Raw genomic sequence first — 19,394 nt, forward strand, 5'->3', positions numbered from 1 at the left:
ACAACTATAATAATAATGAGTAACAAGTAATTATATAAGATGATTAAAGAAAGGTTGGTTTGGGCTATATCCGGTGCCCATTACTTACTACTATATGAGATATTGTACATTTGAGTCTATACTGGAGTATCTTATATGACAAACTAGTGCAACCTAGTGCCGATCAGTGTGGTTACCCCGTTATTTAATTGGTAAGGAGCTGAAAATCATTTCTGCATCCACTTATCTTTGAGAAGTATTGGTTAGCGGGACCCACCAGAAAGGGCCCACCACTAGTGCAACTCCCCACCATCCCCTTTCACCTCCCACTAATGAGTAATGCTGTTGCCAACGTGTATGCCACAATTCGGCCCCCCTGTACTCCACTGCTGCACTACTCCTCTCGGCCTTGTGCCTGGACCTGTGGGGGCCCAACAGGCCAGTTCAACACTGTGTTATTTTCCCTGCTTTTGTTTTCTGTAGTAAAATGATGTCTTTCATTTTATTAAATGTATTAGTATTTTATTTATTTTTTAACCCTCCTACGTTTCAAGAGACTATGTGTATTCTCTTTTATTCTCTGGTGTGTAGGTCAATTGTGTAATTACTACCTTTTTTTCCTAATGGTTTTGTCTGTTCATTGTGGTCTGTATTTCTGGTTCCACCCACCCCAGCCACTAGGTGCTCTTCACCAGCCTTCAGGTTTGTATGTGCTCCATGAGTTTTCAGTAGACACCACCTATTAAGCGTTAGGTGGACAGATATTGAGAGTTAGATTCCTCCTAGCCTATGATGGAGCTATTCTGACAGTAGACAGAGGAATGGTTAGCTCAATAAGTCTGGAAAGCCTTTCTGGTTTTTGAAGGAGGTATGGACTTATTACTATGCACCTTTGTTTAGACACTGAGTTTCTTTGTTAAGCATTACTCAATACTCACAAGTCACAAGTCAAAAGTTGCAAAGAAAGGGTGGCCCTACCAGATGACTCAGACTACAAGCTTAAGGGAGATGGCCAGGCAGTATTTCTGTCCTGCATTATATATATTAGTTAACCCTCTAACTTATTCACCGTGGTGGCAGTGCCCACTTGTCATTTAGTTAGGACTGTCATTGGCTGCTCTCTTTGTTTTTGAACCCCATTACATTGACTGTATGCTGCAACTGGGAATATTGTTCACTTTTATTTAGTCACAGGTGTTATTGGCTCTCAACAGGGGAGATTTTGCAAAATGGTAGACTCCTTGAAGTTGTCTCCACCATTAATAACAGCCTCTATGATGAAATATCACTTCCAATGTATGTGCTACTCGCCCCTCGACTTTAAGTACTCCTTCACTAAATCAAAATAGTGTGCCTTGGTCTTCACCCATCGGGACATCTCTCAACTAATAGAGCACTAGCCATCATAGTTTCAAAGATAATGCCTACTGATTTTGAGAAACCTGTCTGCCTCATTGAGCTTCATTGGCAGTGCATAATCTCAATACAGTTCAATGCAATGCCTGGAATCACGCATGTGCAGAAAAATGGCGGGGACAATCTACAGTGCACAGATGTCAATCCATATAAAAGTAATGTTTTTATTCTGCCCCCAAAATATGGCAATTTTCAAGGGGTGGGGGTGGACTAATGTTTGCCAGAGCTAAACAAAAACACACTATATTTACTAGGCTCTAAATAAATATGGCTTGTGTTTAACTCCACACATAAATGAATCAGATGTGTGTGTCACTAGAGTAGCAACATTTTTGAGGCTTGATTATATTGCTAATCTTTACCTTTTTACCAAGTTATTTTATCACCCTTTTTCTAGTGCTGAATACAAAAGAAGAACAAAATATGTGCAGAAAAGCTTGAATCCGGAGTGGAATCAGACAGTGATATATAAAAATATTTCCATGGAGCAGGTTTGTGTTTCTATAAAATAAAGTTATGCAGTTTCTCTTGTCACTGAGATATGTACTCTGTTGTGTTAAGTGCACTTAACAATCATGAATATAGTTCTTCTGATTTTATTACACAACCACAGAATTTATATGGTTCTAGAAAACATGTCTTTTAGCTGAATATGTTTTCCATTCACATTCATGTAAACTTCACCTTAGCCTTTGTGACTGATAAAACAACCAATGTATATTTTGCTAAATGTGTGCAAACATTTAGCCACTTGTGTATTCTCCTTTAGATATAGTTATGTTGTTAATTTGGGTTGAAAAATGACAACAGTCCATCAAGTTGCACTGTGTACAGGTATGAGGTCCATTATGCAGAGGCCCATTGCCAGAAAGCTGTAAATTATCAAAAGGTCAAAACCCATAAAGTTTATTTTAAGAAATAATTTAAACATTTTAAAATATAAGATATGTTTTGAAGAATCCTGTTGTATACTACAGAGCTTATATGTTATCTGCTGTTTATCCTGTGCCCTTTTTAGATTTGAATGGCTGCCCCCATGGCTACATGGCAGCTTGTTTATATAAACTATAGTAGAGTTTCCAAATCAAACACACCAGTTATACCAGTGCAGTACAACTGTACATTATATCTTCATTCCTTTCAAACACTTTTAATTTTTGGTGTTATTGTTCCTTTAATAAAATCTACTAGCATTGCAAACTCTCTTTGCCCAGGACTGGTTGATGGGACAAGTGGAGAAGTCATGAATTAAGAAAAGCAGTGAATTTAAAGTAAAAAAGAAAGGGCCAATGCTGCAGCAATTTACAATAAAATAAAGCATATCTATTTATATTTTAGTTTGCCTTGTCTGGGGCCCTAAACTGCAAAGCATACAAGTTTGTGTTTTTGTCAAAATTAAGTTTTAATCCCTCTAGTCAATCCAACCTTTTTTACCTGAAAGTTTAGATAATTGATCCTGGCCAACATTCTTCGACTTTAAATAATTACATAGTTAAGTTGGGTTGAAAAATACCATAGTCTATCAAGTTCAACCCCTCCAAATAAACCCCAGTGCACACATGTACATATACCGACCTATATACATGCTTGCATATATAAACAATATCTGTACTAATTGTAGATTGTAGTATCACCATAGGCTTTGATATTATGTCTGTCCAAGAAATCATCCAAGCCACTCTTAAAGGCATTAATAGAAGCTGTCATTACAACATCACCCGGCAGTGCATTCCACAAACTCACTGCCCTCACCATGAAGACCCACCTACACTGCTTCCAATGAAAGTTCTGTTCCTCTAGTCTAAATGGGTGGCCTCTGTTGCTTTTATATTTTTTTATGGCAAAATTCCCATGCTATCTGTTTATAATTACCTCTACTGTATATGTAAATTGTAATCATGTCCCCTTGCAAGAATCATTTTTCTAGAGAAAACAACCCCAACCTTTATAGACTATCCTCATAATTTAAATCTTCCATCCCTCTTACCAGTCTAGTTGCATGCCTCTGCACTTTTATCCAGCTCATTACTATCCTTCTAAAGAACTGGAGCTTTAACTACACTGCATACTCAAGGTGAGGCCTTACCAGGGACATATAAAGGCAAAATTATATATTCATGCACTTTTTATGCCAGATAGTATTGAATATGCTTTAATAGTCACAGAATGACTCCCTGGAATTAGAAAAAGAAAACTTGTTAACTACAGAAATCTCCAGATCCTTCTGGTTGCCACCAACATACTACCATTTAGGGTAAAACTCATTTATATTATTTCTACCAAAGTATGTACCGTATATACTCGAGTATAAGCTGACCCGAGTATAAGCCGAGGTACCTAATTTTACCTACGAAAACTGGGAAAACATATTGACTCGAGTATAAGCCTAGACACAACTACAGCCCTGTCTCCCAGCAGTGCACATTCCGCCAAAGCGACCCCCCCCAGTGATCAACCGGACTTCTTTGCAAAGTTGATGGTGACAGAGAATTGCCAAAATGGATTACTGTGTGCATTGTCCCATTGTCCCACTACCAAGTGCAGAGGGTGCTGTGTGATATTGCCATCACTGTTAATCCTTCATATAACCAACAGAGGGCACTGTATGATATTGCAGTCATTGTTATTCTTTCATATAACCAACAGAGGGCGCTGTGTGATATTGCAGTCACTGTTATTCTTTCATATAACCAACAGAGGGCGCACTGTTATTGTTTCATATAACCAACAGAGGGTGCTGTGTGATATTGAAGTCACTGTTATTCTTTCATATAACCAACAGAGGGCGCACTGTTATTCTTTCATATAACCAACAGAGGGCGCTGTGTGATATTGCAGTCTCTCCCCAAGCGAACTGTTGGTATAGGAATGATTAAAAGTGACTGCAATCTCAGCTACTGCCCACTGACTCAAGTATAAGCCAAGGTAGACTTTTTCAGCACATTTTGGATGCTGAAAAACTCGGCTTATACTCGAGTATAAACAGTAACGTTGCATTTATCAACCAGTTTTGCAATATAGACAAATATAGACAAATAGCTCTGCAAAGTGGCAGCATCCTGCAATTAACTTACATTATATCGTATATATATTGTGACAAGCTGGCTGCTTGTACATGTAATTTTTGGGGGAAATTAGCTATAGTAGGCAGGTAAGCAGAGGATCAGGAGCATAGAGACAGGGACACAGCGTCTTCAGGCAAAAACAAAGGTTTATTTAGGAAGACTCTTCCAACAAAAAGTTACTGGCACACAGGAACACAGTTAATTAGCATTTAAACAGCATGCATTCAAGACTTCTCCCTACACTGGGTTCTATCTATACAGGTTGGCTTCCACATTTAGACTTCTCACTAAGCCCTTCTGACTTCCCCTCCAGGGATACAAATTCACCAGCTTCCGGCCTGGTTTTGGCAGCACTTCAACCACTTTAGACTCAATCTCAATCACCTGGTCATGACTCCTTCTGCTCCTTGCTCCAGCACCCCCAGTCCTTCTGGGAGTTCCTAACACAGACAGGTAACATTCCTGTTCTGTGCCCTGGTCTGAGAGACCTTCCTAACACTTAACTATCATTAAATACTTTTCCACAGGACAACCTTCCTTTGGAAAGTGAGCTCCAACATGTGAACTGGACCACTGGAATGAATTTTATATTCCTTCCCAAACACAATAGCTTCCAGAGCCAGCCAACAAAATCCTTTAAACAGAGAAACTATTCTCTGTTTAGACACATCTCCCTTGTAGCTTTCAACTCCTGCTGGGTCAGAATTGAAGTCATTCTACCACGACATATATAATACCCAAAAGCCATGAATATCCTGTGAATATCTGGCTCTTAGTGATGTCATTTTTGTCACATGATTCACTAAAATGTCTGTATTATAACAAATAAAGTACCCCTTGTTGGAAAATATGAGGATAGTAACCTCAGAGTTCCATGACTTGTATGGTCATGGAACTCCTTTGTGACTTATAATGTCCTTATATTTTAAAATAAGGAGTACTTTATTCACTATATATAATATATATTATAGTTTTTCACAATTTAGTATAACAAGCAAAAACAGATTTTTTTTTTATGTAAACCTCCAATTCATTAATAAACAAGTTAAAAATCCAAGGTCCAATTAGAAAATGTTCCATTTACCACCACTCTTTGTAATCTATCTTTCAGACAGTTCTCTATCCAGGTACACATACTATGTTCCAACCCAATATACTGTATCATAACTTTCTGTAACCTTTCAGTAACCTTCTGTGTGGTACTTCTTAAAATTGTTTAAGTCTAAGCAAATTACACATCCACTGCCATTCCAGAGGCTCCTCACCTCTTCATAAAAGTCCATTAAATTAGTCTGGCAAGATCTATTACGCATAAAACCATGCTGGCATCTTCTTTACTAATGTACACATGCATTTATACTAGTATGTCTAATTTTGTGAAAATAGTTTACAGCTGAATTGAAGATATAACTTTTGATACATATATATTAGATTAACCACCTTTATATCCTTTCTATTAGACCTCCTATACACGTCATAGTTTATACACAAGATTGCAGTAGATGATTGCTAACCTAGGATTTGTTTTCATTTAAAAGTTAGATTCAAACCATAGACATAGAGCTTCATGTTTTTGTTTTTATTGCAGTGAATATCACTGAAAAATATTGCCTGAGGCAATGCCGCTTTCCCCAGTATTGCTTCTTTGTGATATTTTCTCAGGAAAACTCCCTCGAGCTGATTTCAATGTATTGGTCTTGTAAAATAACCTTCAAGCTGTATTTCTCATTAATTATACCATATTATGCATATCAGTCATAATAATATAATGCTTGCCATAAGCAGCAGTTACAAAGACAACTGTAGCTATTTTAATTGCAAACCCTGTAAGGTAGCCAAATAAGTTAATGTTGAACATAGGTCAATACATTCAGCAGGAGTGGGGATGCAACCATTACAAAATAAAATGTAGGGAACATTTTATTTATACAAAGCAAGTTATGTATGCTGAAAATAATAATTACAAAATTAACATTCTATTCAGAATCAAAATGTACGGGTTGCAATGCTTAAACAGGTATGTGACCTTTATAGTCCTTAAAGCATTGGCACATGGTGAAACCATGCACCTGCTGGTGTCAGGAAAAGCAAATATTCTCTCTCCATAGCAGAATTAGCCATAGTCATTGTGGAAATATAAATATAACAGATGACATCATGTTGGCACCAAAATTCACTGAGGGGGGGGTATTTAAGTTGTAACACAGAAATTGCACAATATCATTGAAAAAGGTCTCCAAGTGGGATCGAAACGTCGGATAAGATGTTATCACAATGAAAGAGCATACATTCACAATTTAAAGAGTGTGCTGATCCTTCATCTATCAATATAACTGTTGTATATTTTGGAATGTTGATCAGTTAATTGTTTAGTTAGTAAGTTATTTGTTTAGCTAGTTAGTCAATTGTAGAAATGCCAGACACAGCTGAAAAGCACCTGAAACTGCCTCTCCTTGACGTCAATGGAAAATTGCTGAATAAATAGTAATTCTACCATAACTAATTTTTTTATTGAATTGCAGCTAAAGAAGAAAACATTAGAAGTTACTGTATGGGACTATGACAGATTCTCTTCCAATGATTTCCTCGGTGAGGTAAGAAACAATTCACAGCAACATTAAGGGGCCAATTCATTAACTTCGAGTGAAGGAAGTTTTTTTGGCTACTTCGACCATCGAATGTGCTACTTCAACCTTCGACTTCGAATCGAAGGATTCAAACTAAAAATCGTTCGACTATTCGACCATACGATAGTCGAAGTACTGTCTCTTTAAGAAAAAACTTCGACCCCCTAGTTCGCCACCTAAAAGCTACTGAACCCAATGTTAGCCTATGGGGAAGGTCCCCATAGGCTTGCCTAACTTTTTTTGGTCGAAGGATAATCCTTCGATCGTTGGATTAAAATCCTTCGGTTCGATCGCACGATTATTCCTTCAATCGTTCGATCGAACTATTTGCACAAAATCCTTTGACTTCGATATTCAAAGTCGAAGGATTTTCATTCCCCAGTCGAATATCGAGGGTTAATTAACCCTCGATATTCGACCCTTGATGAATTTGCCCTTAACTGTATTGTACATGTACATTTTGGCTGTGGTTGTCAAACAAAAACTTCTGCAGCAGTTTTTAAGTGCAGCCGAAAGCTGGGAGTTTTTCTGATTGTGATAAGCAAGTATTACCTAGACATTTGGCACAGACGACTCTGTTTATCATTGCACTTTTACCAACATTTACAAAACTGCATAAACAGTTTCATCACTAAGCAAATGTATGGCCTTTTGTGTATTATATAATAATAGTAACTTTAGAATATATCAGATATGTATGTGGGTTGCCTCTGGGTACACTGGTTTATCCCTACAATGAATGATGTAAAATATCTGTAAAGTACTGCCAAATATGCTGTTAAAATGAAATGACAATATTAATCCAGTGTATTGATCCATTCAAGGACCTTGCCCACTTTCTAATTTGTCAGTGTTGATCTCCAATGCCAATGCGTAAAATTTGATCAATTTCTGTTTCCTTGCAGTGAACACATATATTTGCACCACAGGCATCTCATGCCAAAGCACTTTATGCATGAGACCTTTCTACAGATATGGGATCTATAACATAGAATACTTGGGACCTAGGTTTTTCCAGATAAACACACTTTAATTAATGTGAAGATCTGTTCCTTAAGCATACAATAAATTATTCAAATACTAAGCATTAAAACCCCAATAACACTGTTTTGCCATGAACATGGATTTATGCTATCTTGTCTGCAGTTAGCTACTAATTTATTATTATTAGACAGATGAACCTAATCAATTTATGTAAATAATACACATATGAATACAATACATAGGAAGTTATTGTACTTCATTTTGGAGCTTTCTGGATAATAGGTTTCCATACAACTATAGTTCTGAGGCAAGCAGCACTGCAGTAATGCAATTAAAATGATACATTTATTGATGTGTATAACTTTTGCATTATACATTTTGTTTCTGTTTTTAGGTATTAATAGATTTATCGAATGCTTCAAATCTGGACAACATTCCACGCTGGTACTTTTTAAAGGAGCAAAGTGAAACCATTGATCATGCAAAGCCCAATTCTGGTCAGAGCAGTCACCAACCACCCAAACCAGCAGTCATTAAGAGCAGAAGTCATGGAATCTTCCCAGATCAATCTAAAGGTATGAGGAAAAATAGTCAAAAATGTATAATTAAATTCTTTGCTGAAGATTTTTTAAGCAGTATTATATCATGGAAATAACAAAATTAATACATACAAGAAGTGTGTGGTGGAACTCAGTTACTCGACTACTCCCTTAGCGATAATGAGAGGGTTAATTCCCTTAAAAATCTCACCTGGAGGTAAATAAGCAAATAGAATTCCGCTAGCAAGTTACAGTGGGAGACAAGATTTTGTGAAATGGCAACACGGTGAGGGACCCTGGAAAGGTTTATAGTTTTGTCCAGCAAGGTACATTGACCCTCTAGACATATATTTATTTATTTTTTATTTTTTGTCGTTGCAGGGACCTGAACCCAGTATTTTAGTTAGAGCATGAGAGGAACAAGTACCCTCAGAAATCATAGAACCCAATACAGTATAATAATCAGGGTACCAACATACATCTACCATTCATGTGCACTGTCAAAATCCATTAGCCCATCCAGTTCAATCGTGATGCCCTACTAACAAGCCTGATTTCAGGGCAGTCCCTAGGGACAATTGGAATGCACCAGGAGCAAATTATGAATTGATGGCTCTGCACGACGTATATATTTAATACACACAATCTCAAACAAGGGAAATTTCCTTTGAGAAAAGCTTTTTGCTGAAATGTTGGGGTAATTCTCATTCTATAGTCAGTATTTTCTCTCCTTTAGCAAGGTTTCCATTTGCACCAAGGTGGTGTGTATCTAAATCTCTATACTATGTTTACTGAATTGCTATGTATGATACAAATTGTTAAATGTGTTTCCCTATGTGATGTAATGTTGTACTACTGTGCAAATATAATTCTTTTTTTAAAATACCACTATCATCCCAGTATCTGTGTGCTCACCAAATGCTGCTATTCTTTATTATTAATCTTTATTTGTTAATGGAATTAAGGTGAGTGTGGTTGTGTGTGCTTCTAGTCACATAAAATGTGCTCAGAGTCAGAGATGCAATGGTGGCAAGGAACATTAAAGCACATGAATGGAATATTTCCAGCTACCCCAAAGTAATAAATCACCAGGAACACTAGAACAATGCCTATATTCCCATAAAGGAGGCCCTATCTACTGGTCTCTACATACCTCAAAATGTTTCTGAATGAAAAAATTATTATTTAGACCACATGGTAATCTGCCCGCAGTATGTCCATGCCCCCCCCCTGATCTTCCTCTTTTCAGTCTGCAGTTTTTAAAAACAAAAGAAGAATTGTTTAAGGTATGATAGATGAGCAAAGTTTTTTTCCAGGTCTTTTCTTGCCTACAGCATATAGATTAACAAAATTAAAGTCTTAGGGGCCCATTTACTAAGGGTCGAAGTGAATTCTAGTGAATTTTCGAATTCAAAAACTTCGAAGAAATTTTTGGGTACTTCGACCATTGAATAGGCCAAAATTTGATTCAAATTGAAAAAACTTTGAATATTCGACCATTCAAAAATCGAAGTACTGTCTTAAAAAAGTTCAACTTCAACACTTTGCCACCTTAAACCTGCCGAATTGCTATGTTAGCCTATGGTGACCTCCTAGAACATATAACCAGTATTTGGCTAAGTTTTTAGAAGTCAAAGTATTTTTTTAAAAAATCATTCGAATCATACTATTTAATCGATCGATCGATCGAACGATTTTTACTTTGATCGAAAAGGCCCGAAATTCGACTCTTAGTAAATGTGCCCCATATTGTTTGCTATTTTTTACTGGTGTAATCTTCTTTCATGTCTCTAAAGTACCTATTTTCACCCTTTTATGAGCTATGAACTCTGCTCCCTTATTATGTTTGAAATAATTATGCTGTCACATTTTGGAAGAATTAGACCCGTGTTCTGATATGTGAAATTGTGTTAAAATATCAGCACTGAAACACATCTATATCTGTTTTATATATTAGATATGCAGGTCTCCACCATAGAAAAATCTCATAGCAGTCCTGGTAGCTCCAAGTCTTCTTCTGAAGGACATCTTCGCTCTCATGGACCATCACGTAGCCAAAGTAAAACAAGTGTCACTCAGACTCATCTTGAAGATGCTGGAGCAGCCATCGCTGCTGCTGAAGCAGCTGTCCAACAGCTTCGTCTTCAACCAAGTAAAAGACGCAAATAAATTCCTCAGCATGGCAGCTTAATGTTCATCTGTTGCCCTTTTCTGCTGTTTCCCCCTTGTTGACCATTATCTGTTGTCACTATTTGTTCACCTTGTTTAAATGTCCTTTATTGTGAAATTGTCCACATCTAATATACGTTACCCAATTTTTGTTTACTGAACTAAAATGAAACTGGCTGTTTCCTCATTGGTTCACTGTTCCATCATATTGTTTCACCTTACACACCACCCCATTCTTTTCATGATGCAAAAATTTGTGAAGGTCTTGTTAATACGTATATGTTAAAAATGCTTCCTATTTCTTTTGAATGGGAAAAGAACATTTTCCACCTTCCTCTTGTCATAAAATCACCGAACAACTATGACTACTGATTGCATTAGAACACGTTTTACATTGGCAAATATTTTTCTAACCCATTTATCATTGTGGGTCACATCATTTGGTTTATTCAGTTATTTATTTAACCAGTTGAGATCATTGATAAAAGTAATGATTCTTACTGTGTCACATTAATCATGCCATTTTGAGAGCCTGCTTAATATCACTGCACATTCATGCACCTGTTTGACTTATACAATTAAAAATTGTTCTAATTTGAGATTGTAGAATCAATTCCATACAATTCTCTTGAGTGTTTTGTTAGCAATACATTATTATATCATATACACATTCTAACAATTTTGGCACATGAATATTTTAGTGTTGTTACATTACAGATATGAAAAGCTGCTGTAGATCAGAAATACTGATAAAATATTAATGTTTGCTTTGGTAAAACAGCATCACACACTGGCACATTGTAAACCTTCGTAAATGTAAAACTATTGGAAGATTATAATATTTTATCATTTTAATAATGGTAATGAATGAAAAGCTCTTAACAGTTCATTTTTAGAACAAACAAGGGTACTCTTGAGAATCATGTCCAATGAACAGATTATTGAGAAAAACAATTATATTCTAGTTTTCTTATTTATAAACAGAAATGTTAAATTAACCTTTATGTGTAGCATTTGATTTAAGCCAGCTTGCATATAGTCTCAATGTAAGAAAAGTAAGTAAATTGTAAATGTTCATATTCCAACATGCACATATATTTTTTTGTACTTTAAAAAAATTGTTCTTTACTTTTTAGTTGGGAGAATATAACCAGAAAGGAAGCATTTTCTAGAATCAGAAATTGAAGGATTGCTTTTAGAAATGAAGACTCGGTACTGATTAAAGTGCATTAGCTCAAAAAACTATTTTTCTTATAAACACAATAGACACTTTTTGTGAGGATATGTTAAAATGCTCTGCACATCTTGTGATTTTGTACATTATTAAGAATTAAATAATTCAGTAACTTTCAAACACACTAAAGCATAGCATATTTGTGCAGTTATCATATGGATAAAAGGGCATTACAAAATGCTTGTTAAATGTTCCACAACATAATCTATAGTTAAATTATGTTGGTAAAGCAGTCTGTGGTTGGTCATTAAGAAAATGACAACCTAAAGAGAGTTGTTATTGCATGTGTTCTCACTGGACTAAAACATTGGTGGGAAACTTTCTTTAAACCAATAAAAAGAAACAGCCAGTTTTAAAGACCCTTGATGCTGTGCATGTGGTGTCTCTTTGATGTTGAAAACACAATCTATCTGAATATAGAAAACAACACTTCTGTTTGCATGAGTAACATTTAAGCTGGTTCCATCTGAGGATAAGTACTATGGGTTTCCATTTCACTTACACTGACACAACAGCACATAAAACTGGTCAGTCTAATCATGCCAGAAAGCAGCATAGACACAGTATAGCAGGAGACTTCCCAATTCAAAGAACTCAGTCTGACAATCTGCCTTCACCAGCCAATGACAACAAAGACCAAAGCCAGCATGCTCTCAAGAAGGTGGTGTCTGATGGATCCGTCAAGCCTGAAGGTGAGCACAAAACTGTATCAATATTTAAAACTTGTGTGTGATTTAATTTTAGCAAAGGGAGGGAACCAGATTTTACACATACACACACAAAGTAAAAGAAAACTATAGGAACATACATCCGGGGCAATTTAATTTATATAAGGTAATAAACTGCTATAGGGTACAAAGTGACTGTCTGTATTAGCAGCCTGCATTAGTTGATACTTATGGAAATATATCCTCCTCAAAAAATGCCTAAATACAGTCTCAAATAATGTTTTCCTGTAACTAAAATATTTGGACATTTATTCTGATATACAGTGTGTGGCTTTGCTGTCAGTATCTCCAGTAGGACAACACATGTTGGCATATTAAATAAACCCCTTTAGCAGCATAAAGTGTCTAATTTATATAATATAGGTGAACTAAAGGTGAAGTAAAAGTTCCAAGAAGAACAATTTGAGCTAATTTACTGGCATTTTTTGGGGCGTATGCCCCCTTTAAACGTGAAATTCCATAAACAAAATGCTTCTGCCTACTTATTTACTATTGCATAGTTACTCAATATAAGGTCATACATATGATGGCCTACTTTTAAGGCCTGCCTTTAAACTGTATTTGGCTCAGAAGCATTGACATAGGCTATAGAACTCCATAAATTATAACATTTATTATACATACCCACCACAAAAACCATTACAGATAATTAAAATACATGAATTCTGGGAACTAATAAATACGCTTTATCTAAATATATCTAAGGAATAAATTTAAGTATTCACAAATATTAAACTATTAGATAAATATGTGCATTGGGTGCAGTGCAAATCTAGCATTTCCAATTTTTTTTGGAAAGTACTGAAAATGTAAAATGCAAAAATTTAGAATTAGACTGATGAGGTCTAATGCAATGTTCAAAATTCAGGGTAAAAAGATAATCTGTACACTCTATTTTGTTACTATGAATACACATACATCAAGTAATATAGTAATATAGAGAGTAAAAACAGCATTTTATGTTGCAGACATGGTACTATGAGTTATCTTTGGGAAATGTATCTTTCTTGCAGTATATTGATAAATTACAGTTAATTTTTGAACAAACATATTTCATTAGGTAATCTTTTCAGTGTTGGTCGAGCAAGCAGCGAAACTGAACAACACTGAGACATTTATAGAATTATATGATTAGTATGTAATACCGAGAACCCAACTTCCAGGAAATTATACGGTTATCAAATGCCATATATTTGCCAGTACAGCTGCTTTAAATTATTGGTTCAACAACCTTATGAGTATCTGGGAAAACAGTTTCCTTCTCACTTCCATGGTACAGCCCTGATTTCTTTAGCTCTTTGGTGAGTTGGGCCTAGCATTTTGGCTGTCTGTAATTTGGCTATGTAATTTAAAAAATGTTTCTTTCGGACGCAACACTCAGGTATGAGTCATTCATAAGTAAATAAATGACACCCATATCTTTAGTGGTGGGGCACTTTTTTACTGTGTACAGATAGTATGCATTCCTGCATGCTAATAAGAGCACAATACAACATATTTTAGTTGTATACATAGTTTGTATAACATACTATGTACTGTATATGTACCTGTGGGACTATATTTATAGAATGCTTACATAAATTCAGAGATAATTAGTGATGTGAAATAATCAAATAATAAGGAATGTAATTCTGTGACTTCAGTTTATTTTATATGTTGGGAATGGAGTCCATGCCATTCTGAAATTAATTTGTCATCATGTTTCCAAGTTTCCAAGTGTTGTTATGAGGTATATTTTTCTCATATTTCAATGAATTACATATTAAAAGTGTAGGCAAAATATATTTTGGCTCAGTTAATGTCTTGTAATTCAAAAAAGGCATTCTAATTACAAATCTACAATGTATAAATAAAAAGCACCCAGTGGAACACTGAAACTATATAAACAAAGTCTAAAAAAAACTTCTTTATCTGTAGAGTATTTGTGATATTTTGCTAAACAATTTCAGTATTTACAGTATTTGTCAGTTGTATTGATATATGCACTCCTGTGCACACGCTGTATCTTGGGTAAAATGGACATGCCTTAAAATAGATACATGCGCAAGCATTGTCCAACACTGTACATTGTGGTCAGATCGGAACATTTCCACTGGTAATTTAGCAGTAGTAAATTATGAATGCAATAAATTTGTAAGAATGAAAGAAGATTTTGACTTGTGAGATTGGAGAAAATAATATCTCACTGCATTTGATGTTATGTACAGTAAGTATAAAATAAAGTTAATTTAATTGCACGATAAATTAACTTTAATTGACGATACTGGGTACTTAAATGATTCACCATTTACACAAAGATGTGCCCTTTTTGACCCAGTAATATTTATGATTATATGTGCCATTCAATCATTTAAAATACTGCATAGCTGTGGTCTCATTGGGTAAGTGTAGGGTTGCTGGCTGCATTCAGAAAATAGCAATCCAACTCTCAGTGGAAGGAAAAGCTACTGCAAAGAGAGTGGCCACAGTAACAAAAAAATCTAAAATATGTAGAGCAAAAGGGGGTATTTTCTTTTGCTGAAATATTGTAAGCATTGCCTTTGATTCAATTTGCTACTTTTTTTCATAATTTTTTTTTATTATGCATATAATTCTGTACTCTTAAATATAATGGTGTAAGCATTATTTGTTAGGAAACATTTACTAAAGCAATACTTCATTTAGTATTTACTGTATAAATGTATGTGCTTTTTCAGCAAAGGCTACAAGTCACAGGCCTTCTGAACCCTCTGTATCGACAACTTCATCAGTCAGCAGTTTTGGTAGCGGATACAGCGTGGAGAGTGATGGAAGCAGCACAACAGGAGATAGCAATCAGTTTCCAGTCCCAAGAATGTAAGTACATCTGTTAAGTTGATGCAATGCTGCCTGCTAAATGGGAAAGATCTCAGATACAATAAGGGGCACATTTACTAAGGATCGGATTTCGACCATCAAATTTGATACTTCGATAGTATTTTTTGATCGAAAATGGCCGTTTTCGATCTAAGTAAAATTCGTTTGATCGATCAATTAAATCATGCGAATCGAACGCATGATTTAATTGACTACTCAAAACTTAGCCAAACACTCAGAAAGTTTATAGGCTAAACAGCAATTCGGCAGGTTTAAGGTGGCGAAGTGTCGAATTCAAGTTTTTTTAAAGAGACAGTACTTTGATTTTTGAATGGTCAAATTTGAGAAGTATTTTCAATTTGAATCGAATTTTAGCCTATTCGATGGTCGAAGTACCCAAAAATTACTTCGAAATTCGAAGTTTTTGAATTCAAAAATCCACTTCGACCCTTAGTAAATGGGTGCTACAGTATCTCCTCACTATAAATTGTAATAGTATTTGTTTTTCTTAAAAAAATATGCAAAATACTTTGGCATTACCTAGCTGTGCTCTATTCATTTCATTGTAAATTGTAGTTCCTAATGAATGATTGGCATATATTTAAGCAAGGATTGCATTCTCACCACAGGTTGGCACAAAATGGGTTATTGCGATTTTTGTCTTGTGTTAATGTCAAAAGCGCTGAATAATTATTCTGTAGTATAGTTTTTTTTATTCCTTTCCTCCAGGGTTTTTCCCCAATAAACTTTACAAGCAGACACTATTTAACGTATGAGAAACTGTAAATATGATAACTGGATGGCAATACAAAGGCTTGTACTCGACTTTCAGTTTAATCTATGTTTGTATGCATTGTTTAATTCTCCATGGTAATTATCACATTTACAGTAACAGGGCTTGTTTTTATTACGGTACATTGTTTCAGGGTCAAAACTGCAATACCTTCATTATCATGTTTATACTGGTTTCCTCCATACAACCTATGCCCGCACTGTGGGGTATTGAGGTTCAGAAACTTTATACCTTCTGGAAATAAGAAACTGCAATTTGCAGTGCTGGAATTTAGCTGTAAATAGCTATATCCTTCAAACATACTGTTCTCTAACTTGCTACAGGTTGGAAAAATGCTTCAAAAAGTGTAAATATATAAGAACATTGTATTTGTTTATTTTTTTTTTGGATAATTAAAATACCTATGTTGTTTAGAACTATTGGGGGAATGTAATATTGGTTGCTAGAGCAAAAATCGTTCACAACTAGGTTGCAATTCGAATAAATGTTTGCGCACAATTGGCCCCTTACATGACAGTAGGAAAATGATTGCAAATTTTATAGTTTGCGATAGTGTGCAATGTAAGCAATAAAAATTATTTATGAAAAAGTTATGTTTGCTCCAAAAGATTACACCACCTTCAAGCTGGTATTAAAGGCTTGCAATGCGCAATTAAGATTTGCAATACATTAAAAGCCTAATGAAGAATATTACATTGCAACACGCTAATTTGTATTTTCAAATTTATTCTCTTTGCAAATTTCATTACATTTCCCCCAATGTCCTGTAAAGATTTGGAGCAGTCTTTGTGCTACATATATGCATATAATATTTTTTAACTGGCAATTACCTGATAAGATACATAGAAGCTACACAGAAGAACATAGAATCAATAAAATGAAGCAAAAAGATAAATATTTGTAAATTCAACTCCAGTATTGTCATTAGGCAAATGCTAAATGAAAAATGAAGGTATGGTGAAGGTTTGTGCTATCATCACATCTTGACAAAGCAAAACTGGTTGGCTGTTTTGGCAGGAGTTTTTCCTTTGAGATAAGTGAGATAAGTGTGGAATGTTTGAAAAAAAAAAAAAATATTTAAATTCATCAATTATGTTAATTATAAAATAAAGCAAAATAAGGCTTCAAATATTAACAAAGTTGAGTTTAACTATTTAATTGTTTCATATGCTTAGGGGGTTATTTACTAAACTCTGAATGCAAAAATCACAAAAAATGTGTGATTTTTTTTTATAAAATCGGACTTCACTAATCACGAATTTTATGAAATTTATTAAACCATGGGCATGGAAAAGTCAGAATCTGAAAATCATCATCATTTCAGACCTGTTGAGGTTGCATATACTGTAAGTCAATGGGAGAAGTCCCAATGATTTTTTGATGTGTGCTGGATTTCGTGCAATACCCCAAAGTTTTCGGAGTTTTTGGGCAAAAAATCTGATTTTAGTTTTCCCCCGCAAAGCAAATTTTTGGGAAAATATAATAATAAATAAGTGTAAAAAACCCAAGCTGATTTGATCAGAGTTTGTAGCAGAAAATATTGAGATAAATTGAGACTTTTTATAAATAACACCCTTAATGTTTTACTGCTAAAACAGCAATTATAACTAAATCATATGTTTGTTTTTAACAGAGGAAAGATTAACCAAAATGGACAGGATTTGGTAGCTCAACCAGCAATGGGCCTCACTGATGCAGAAGGTAAGAGATTTTGTGCAGTTGTAAGTATGGAAACTGAAGATTATATCTGCATCATAATAGCCAAAAAATCATGCAGTTAGCTTTAAAGATGCAAAACAAAAAAAGCCATACCTGGCACTCGCATATGAGAATTCCTTTTGTATAAGGGTAGGACTACACGGGCGTTTTCGGCGCGATCCAGCGCGCTGTGCAAAAACGCAGGCGTCAAGTTGGATGCAACGGTAATAAAGTAAGATATACAAATGTCGGATGCATCATGCTGCATAAGTCTGCATCCGACAGTCGTGTCTCATCAGATCAATGCTGCAACACTTCTGACATTAGTATATCTTACCTTATTTCTGTCGCATCTGACTTGATGCCTGTGTTTTTGCGCAGCACGTCGGATCGTGGCGAAAACACCCATGTAGTCCTACCCTAAGGAAAGATCTGTGCTGCCTCATTAAAATGACCTCTAGAACTGAGATTGTTAAAAGGCAACTATAACCTAATAATTGTTTCCCCATCTGCAGGTGAGGGTAACAGAACCCACACTGTGGATGTAGGAAACAATTGTAATCTTTTAATCCAATTCTATGTGTCCAATCCTACAGATCCTCTGCCCCAATTAGTAAAGTGATGTTAAGGGGGCCTTTATGGGGAAAATATTGTCAATTGAAGATTCACTAGTGTGATGCAGGGGTGTAACTACAGAAGAAGCAGAAGCTGCAATTGCAGGGGGCCAGGATTGTAGAGGTCAAGTAAGGCCCCAATTAATGAGCAGTTTCAATATATCTTAGTAGAATAGGTCATCTTACTAATGTTTTTAGGGTCCTAAATTGAATTGGCAGTTGGGTCCAGTAACATCTAGTTACACACTGGTGTGCTGTATCATATAATAGAAATATGTTTTACTACACTTCTCTTAGAATTGCTTATTCTTTTTGTTACTGGCTAGTTGCTTCTCTAAGTTGTAGGCTGTTCACGCATTTATGCCCCTTGTTAAATAGGTATGTAGCGAACTGTTCCCCGGCGAACTTGTTCGCGCAAACTTCGACCGTTCGCGTCCGCCTAATGTTCGCGAACGTTTGGGAACGTTCGAATTTTGAGTTCGCGTTCGATTCGAATACAAATCGTTCGACCATTCGACCATTCGACCGCTAAAATCGAACGATTTCCATTCGTTCGAACGATTTCCATTCGTTCGAACGATTTCCATTCGTTCGAACGATTTCCATTCGTTCGAACGATTTCCATTCGTTCGAACGATTAAAATCCTTCGAACGTTCGATTCGAATGAAAATCCTTCGATCGAACGATTAAAATCCTTCGAACGTTCGATTCG

The 19,394-nt window shown here is 35.6% G+C and overlaps 1 protein-coding gene across 3 annotated transcripts in view; it reads left to right on the plus strand.

Moving 5' to 3' along the window:
- pclo.S (piccolo presynaptic cytomatrix protein S homeolog) overlaps window positions 1–19,394 on the plus strand; it is a 148,715-nt gene that overhangs the window by 116,084 nt on the left and 13,237 nt on the right. For all 3 annotated transcript variants that reach the window (XM_041588475.1, XM_041588477.1, XM_041588476.1), the window contains 7 exons: window positions 1,793–1,886; window positions 6,983–7,054; window positions 8,466–8,646; window positions 10,568–10,762; window positions 12,634–12,705; window positions 15,438–15,576; window positions 18,003–18,070. In XM_041588475.1, coding sequence (XP_041444409.1) covers window positions 1,793–1,886; window positions 6,983–7,054; window positions 8,466–8,646; window positions 10,568–10,762; window positions 12,634–12,705; window positions 15,438–15,576; window positions 18,003–18,070 — 821 coding nt within the window. The remainder of the gene's footprint in view (window positions 1–1,792; window positions 1,887–6,982; window positions 7,055–8,465; window positions 8,647–10,567; window positions 10,763–12,633; window positions 12,706–15,437; window positions 15,577–18,002; window positions 18,071–19,394) is intronic.

The sequence above is a fragment of the Xenopus laevis genome, chromosome 3S (assembly GCF_017654675.1).
Source record: "Xenopus laevis strain J_2021 chromosome 3S, Xenopus_laevis_v10.1, whole genome shotgun sequence".
NCBI classification, from domain to species: domain Eukaryota; kingdom Metazoa; phylum Chordata; class Amphibia; order Anura; family Pipidae; genus Xenopus; species Xenopus laevis.